Source organism: Rhinopithecus bieti, unplaced genomic scaffold, assembly GCF_001698545.2.
Source record: "Rhinopithecus bieti isolate Rb0 unplaced genomic scaffold, ASM169854v2 scaffold_41836, whole genome shotgun sequence".
NCBI lineage: Eukaryota > Metazoa > Chordata > Mammalia > Primates > Cercopithecidae > Rhinopithecus > Rhinopithecus bieti.
Window position 1 is genome coordinate 547,380 of NW_016817195.1, and position 6,886 is coordinate 554,265.

Here is a 6,886-nt window from a genome sequence, read left to right on the forward strand (position 1 = left end):
GCCAGGTGTGGGATATATTCTCCTGGTGTGCCCGTTTGCTTAAAGCACAGTATTGGGGTGGGAGTTACCCGATTTTCCAGGTGTTGTGTGTCTCAGTTCCCCTGGCTAGAAAAAGGGATTCCCTTCCCCCTTGCGCTTCCCAGGTGAGGTGATGCCTCGCCCTGCTTCAGCTCTTGCTGGTCGGGCTGCAGCAGCTGACCAGCACCGATTGTCCGGCACTCCCTAGTGAGATGACCCCAGTACCTCAGTTGAAAATGCAGAAATCACCGGTCTTCTGTGTCGCTCGCGCTGGAAGTTGGAGACTGGAGCTGTTCCTATTTGGCCATCCTGGAGTACATTTCTAGAGCTTCAGAATTGCTTGAGTGCTCATCAGGGCCAGCATGTGTCTTACACCCCTCTGATGCTACATATTCCTGTGTTTAAACACTAGATTTACCCTGACCAGGCATAGTGCTGTAATTGTTAGGATGAAACTTGAGCTATTTTAATTCTATCTCTTATGTAACCTTGGAATTTTTATTGGTATTTAAAAGTGTTCAGTGTTGGGGGAGGAGGAGAGGGAAAAATGTGAAAGCTGCTAGAAAGGTTAGAAAAGACATGAATACTGATAGCATCAGGAGGCAGGGAAATACTGGACAGAAGAGGGCAGCCCCTGGTGAGGGCCCCACTCTCAAGCCTGGACCTGCAGCCCAAAGTGAGAATTTTACATCCCCATTTTCCCTCTCAAATGTTGCCTTTTCCAAAACCACCCTGGCCTGCCTTACCCTGCACCCTGTACCTATAAAAACCCCAGGCTCCACTGACAGTGGAGTGGCAGAGACGGAGAGGAGAGAAGAAGCAGACATCGGAGAGAAGCAGCTTGACTTCAGAAGGACTGCTTGATGGTGGGACCTCAGGATGAGTTTGGCTGGGGATGGCCAAACTCCAGGAGAAGGATACCTTCCCACTCCATCCCCTTTCCAGTTCTCCTTCCTGCTGAGAGCCATTTTCATTGGCAATAAAATCCCCACATTTACTATCTTCAATTGGTTCATGTGACCTGATTCTTCCTGGATGCTGAACAAGAGCTTGGGATACAGAGTGCTGTCACACTGAGCTGTTAAAAATTTTAGCTGTCTGCAGACAGCAAAGCTCAAAGAGCACACATGCCCTCTGTGTCTCCAGGGGTCATGGGTAACCCCCAGCTGCTGCTGTGGGGCCATACAGAGTTCTGCTTCTGCTGGCATCCAGAAGCACTCATCTGGGCCCTTGTACCTGCTCACCTGTGTGCTCCTGCAAGGGGTTGAGAGCTGCAGGCTGAGTAAACGAGCTACACTGTTTGCAAGTCACACGAAGGGGTCAGGTAAAATTTCCTGTTTCAATACTACCATGATTTCAGGAATTTATTGTGAAATAGGATTTTTATGTGTCTCCACCAAACTTATTCTTGCATTTTAGATTTTAAAAAACAACTATTTGTAGGTCTGTGGCTTAACGTGAAAGAAGCTTTTCTAAAATAAAATAAAGTATGATTCCATCAACTATGATTGTGAATAGATGAACAAATTTGATTATATTGTGTATTGAACATGAATATGTGAAGATCAATGTTGACTAAGTAATTGTCAGATTTACAAAGTTAAGGCTGGAAAAGTAGAAACTGTTATGTTATTATTCATTACAGTGACAGACCACTATATAGATAATTTTTTCTCCTTTTCAAAAAAAATACTTTCTTTGTAATTTAAAAGTACCAATCCATTACTGTATTAGTTTTCTAGGGCTTCTATAACAAACTATAACAAACTGAGTGGCTTAAAACAATAGAATTATTTTCTCTTACATTTCTGGAAACCGACAGCTCAAAATCAAGGTGTTGGCAGGGTTGGGTCCTTTTGAAGGTGTTAACAGAGGATTCCTCTCATGCTCCTCTCAGACTCTGTTGGTACCCTGTAGTCCTTGGCATTCTTTGTCTTGTAGACACATCAGTCTGAAACAGGAGAGTTCCCTGATGCCCTAGTAGGACTTGAGACAGGGATGTGGCTCGTTTGCTCGGCCACTGCGTGCTCAAACCCCTTGTGGAAGGGGGAGCACACAGACAGCCAGGTGCAGATTTTTGGGCCCCAGCCCCACAGTAGCATCTAGGGATGTGTTACAATTAATGCTCTTTTAGCAGTTGCCATCTGTGAGTAGTTAAGTGTTAAATCAGCTCAGTGGAGAGTCAGGGTGACAGCTGTTAACACCCTGCCCTCTTGGTACCTAGGTCTTTGTCTGGCATCCAGGAAGAATCAGGTCACATGGACTTGAAGGATGGTGAATGCAGGGATGTTATTGAGTGATGGAGGTGGCTATCAGTGGGATGGACGGGGAATGGGAAAGGGGATGGAGTGGGAAGATGATCTTCCCTGGAGTCCGGCTGTCCCACAGCTGATCTCCTGTCCAGATGTCCCCAGCTAAACTCCTCTCAATGTTCAGACACTTGTTCTCTTCTCTCCTTCTCTGCTGCACCACTCTGTCATTCTGCCACTCTGCCACTCTGCCACTTTGTTGCTCTTCTGCTTATAGAGCCTGAGGTTTGGGATTTATATAGGTACAGGATAGGGGGGCATGGTGGGCCAAGAGGCAACATTTGGGCACGAAAACAGGAATGCCTCTTTCCATTTAGGGCCACGGGTGTCCAGCTTAGGGTGGGGCCTTTGCCAGGGACCGGCGCTCTTCTACCCAGCATTTTCCTGTCTTCTGTTTGTATGAAATCTATGCTTCCATCCTCACATGCATTCTCCTCTGTGAGTCTTTCTCCTCTTCTTTTAAGGACAAATCATTAGCTTTAGGGCTCAACCAGTTAATCCAGGATGATCTTATCTCATGATCCTTCACTTAATCACATCTACAAAGACTGTGTTATTAGGGTGAGAAATGGGACATATCTTTTGAAAGGCCACCACTCAACCCAATACAATGACTGTTTTTCTATTTTTTACTGTAATACTTATTTTATATTTTATAATTTTAATTTTATTAGCATGATTTTAAATACAAATTCCATAAAAGAAAATTTGACTGTCTTTTCATTTTGAGCCATGGTTACAATTTTAGTTTGTAATTATTAAACAAATATGAAAGATAATTATGATATATAGAGGACAGGGGCGTTATAAAAGTGTCTGGTCTGTATGTCAAATAGCTGGATGTGAATTGCTTATAGGCTGCAAAGTCAAAAGAACAAAACAGAAAGAGGAGCATAAGCTGTAAAATGGAGAGTTGAGAGAAACATCGAAGAATTCAGCAGTGTGTGAAACCTGTGTAAGGTCTCGCTGTGTGTAGACCTCACAGGCAGGCTTTAGAGTCGGCCAACCTGATGCCTAACCCCAACATGCTGTCCTTACAATAAGATCTGACCTTAACAACTGTGACAAAAATTTAAATGCCTCTGAGTTCAACCAAGCACAGAGACTTTTCAGAAGAGGGTACAGTGTAGGAAATTCATAATCATCTTTCTCTTGTGTATGTAGGTATATTAGTCAGAATTCTCTAGGGAAACAGAACCAATATATATGTATATATATAAAATATATATGCACACACAATCATGTATCACTTATCAACAGGAACAAGTTCTGAGAAATGCATCATTAGGCAATTTCATCATTGTGTAAACATCACAGAGTGTACTTACGTGAACCTAGATTGCATAGCTTACAACACACCCTAGGCTATGTGGGGACAGCCTTTCGCTTCTAGGCTAAAACCTATACAGCATGTGACTGTGCTGAACACTCCAGGCAACTGTACCAGAATGGTAAGTATTTGTGTATCAAAAGATATTTAAACCTAGAAAAGGCACAGCAAAAATATAGCATTATAATCTTATGGAATTATATATGCAAACTTTCATTGACTGAAAGATTGTTATGCAGCATGTGACTGTATATAAAAAAAATGATTTGTTATGAGGCGTGATTTCACATGATTGTGGAGGCTGAGAAATCCCATGGTTTTTCATCTGTGAGCTGGGAAACCAGGAAAGCTGCTAGTGTGGCTCTAGTCCAGACATGAAGAGCTGAGATGCAGGGGTGCCGATGTCTGAGGGCAGAAGAACATGCATATCCAGCTCAAGCACAGAGGGCAAATTTGCCTTTTCTCCACATTTTCTATTTGAGCACTCGATGGATTGGATGAGGCCCACCACATTAGGGTCATCTTTTCTAAAAAAAAAAAAAAATGGGGTCTCACTATATTGTTCTGGCTGGATTCAACCTTTTGGGCTTAAGTGATTCTCTTGCCTCAGCTGCCTGAGTAGCTGAGACTACAGGTACACTCCAGCTTCTTTTTTACTCAGTCTACTGGTTCAACTGGCAGCCTCTTCCAGAAACACCTTCACAGATAGATCCAGAAATGATATCATGCCAGTTATCTGGGCTTTTCTTGGCTTAGTTAAGTTGACACATAAAAATTAATCATGAGAGTAGGTCTACAAATGTAGGAACTGTGTGGGCTCTGGAGTCCTGGCAACAACAAAACCAATCCTGACTGCTGAGGGCAGAGGAACACTAGGGTTGAGAAAAGTGGTCATGAAAAAATAGAAGATATGAGGACATTGGGGTGAGGAAGGAAGGAGCTGGCTACCTTTGCTTATTGTAGTATTTTTCACCTATGATGAGAAAGATGGAAGATGAAAGAACAATGGATGACATAGACAATTAGTAAGATACTACATATCAGTGACAAATGGGCCTTTAATGAAGAAATCATCCACAATCCTTCAATTTTAAAGTGGAAATGGGAAGTCCACAGAGGTCAAAAGTGTTACCCAGGAAGGCTCATTGCATTGGTATGGAACCCAATATTCCACGATGCTGGAAATAAACTTTCAGTGCTTGTTCAGTATATTGTCACCATCTGACTTGGAGATTTCCCTTAACTCTTTATTAGATATTTATAAAGAATACCTGGCCCCAAGCAAATATATCTATGCAAATATTTCATTTACAGTCTCAAATTTTACTGTAGGAAAAAAATCAAAATAAAGTAGGAAAAAATCAAATGCTAGCTGAGTCATATACCATACTATTCTAAAAAATACTTACCTCCTGTAAATTTAGTCTCAGATATGTTAAATGACAACCACTTAGAAATGCATTACAGAATTCTTTTAATAAGATGTAAAATTCAAAATTAATAGCTATATATGTTTTAATGACACACATTTATTGCTACACATAATTCATTGCATACATTGAGCATGAAGTTTCTTGCAGGCAATAATAAATGTGATTTATAAGTTGCAAATTAGTGTAAAGTCTATTTCTTATTCTATTGAGAACAGTCTCAGAAATCACCCAAAATTAGAAAAAAAATTAAAAAGAATTGAAGATAAAAAAAAAAAAAAAATGTCAGGAAAGGAAGAGGGCTTCTGGAGACACAAAGTGCATTTTGTTCAGATGAGAAAACTGAGGAAGATGGCCAAAAAAGTTATAAAAGCTTATAAAGAGTTAACTCAAAGCTTACAGAATTTCAAAGGAGAAAAGGCACAGCATGTTACAAAATAGTGACCCAGTCCGTGTACCATGTACATATTGCCTGCTTATTTTTTAGCAAAAGGAGCTGATATAATTCAATCCTAGAAACACTCAAAACTCTGAAACCAGTCCTTCATCCTTACGTGGGTCTTGCAAAATAAGAATTATATTCAGAAACATTAAGAGAATACCAATCCTCGATTAGGAGGCAGATAAAAAGGCCAGGATGCAAGTTTTAATTTCTATTCTGTTAAGTAATTACCTAATCTCTCTTTTACTTGTTCTCTTAGGTGTCCCAGCTAACGGTACCGATCTGCAACTTGATGTAAGCAAGGGAAGGCAAAGAGGTGTGATGCTAGGCCTAATCTCCACAGCAAAATGGATATGGTTTTACTTCTTCCAAAACTAAGTTCTCTCTCATTCCCTTCTCACTTCAGTGAAGAAAATTAAAATTCTTTTGATCCTCAGTACTCACTGGCACACCATGGGACATCAAAGTGTTGGGATTCATGAGAGTGACAAGCTGGTGTAGGAGGTCAGGCTGGCTATCAAACAGCTCAGGTGTCAGCCTCTTCATCACCTCTTCCAAATGCTCTGCTGCCAGGGAGGGTACACCATACCAGGTCTTCGGTTCACCCCTGCTCAGACAGAGAGAAAACACATCAAGTCTATACACATCCTTGCATATGAAGGCAGTCTTGATATCCAACCCAGTCTTTGGGGTTATGCTCACCAGTGCAGATAGTTAATAGAGTAACTCCAGTGATCCTCAATATGCCAACAAAATGCTGAGAAAACCATGCCCACGTACAGCCAGGGCACCTTCATGCCTGAGATGTCTGCATTGATGTGACAGAGAACAGACTGATCTAGCACCGGCATCACATTCAGGTTCCAACCACTGGTCGCATATTCCTGTTGGGTCAGAGATTTGCCAGAGTGAGTAGGGAGTAGGATAGGGTGAGGAAAGGCAAACTGAGCAAAACATACATAAGAAGACAACTGCATCTTACAGCATGCTGCCTACTGGTATGCCTGATCATTCAAGAGGTCTATGTTGTAAATTCAGATATAATGCCCTGTTTTGCCACTGTCAACTAACAAAGTGCCAGAGGTCCTAGCCAGAGCAAGAGGCAAGAAAAGAAATTTAAAAAGCATTCAAATTGGAAAAGAAAAAGTTATGTTATTCCTGTTTGAAGATTTATAAGAAAGTTTTAAAGAAAACACTTCTTTTTTAAGAGGATGCTAAGGCCTCAATGAAAACGCTGTTAGAACTAACAAATTCAGTAAATTTGCAGGATACAAAATCAATATAAAAATCAGTTGTGTTTCTATACATTGGTAGAAAATTATCTGAAAGAAAAATAAAATAAAAGCTCCATTTGTAA

The 6,886-nt window shown here is 41.1% G+C and overlaps 1 protein-coding gene across 1 annotated transcript in view; it reads right to left on the reverse strand.

Annotated features, from left to right (window-relative positions):
* LOC108517824 (lysine-specific demethylase 5C-like) overlaps positions 1–6,506 on the reverse strand; it is a 15,451-nt gene extending 8,945 nt beyond the window's left edge. Inside the window, exons 1-2 of the mRNA XM_017855943.1 lie at positions 6,232–6,506; positions 5,974–6,136 (exon numbers count right to left, since the gene is read on the reverse strand). Of these exons, the coding sequence (XP_017711432.1) occupies positions 5,974–6,136; positions 6,232–6,506 (438 nt within the window). The remainder of the gene's footprint in view (positions 1–5,973; positions 6,137–6,231) is intronic.
* Between the last annotated feature and the right edge of the window lie 380 nt (positions 6,507–6,886).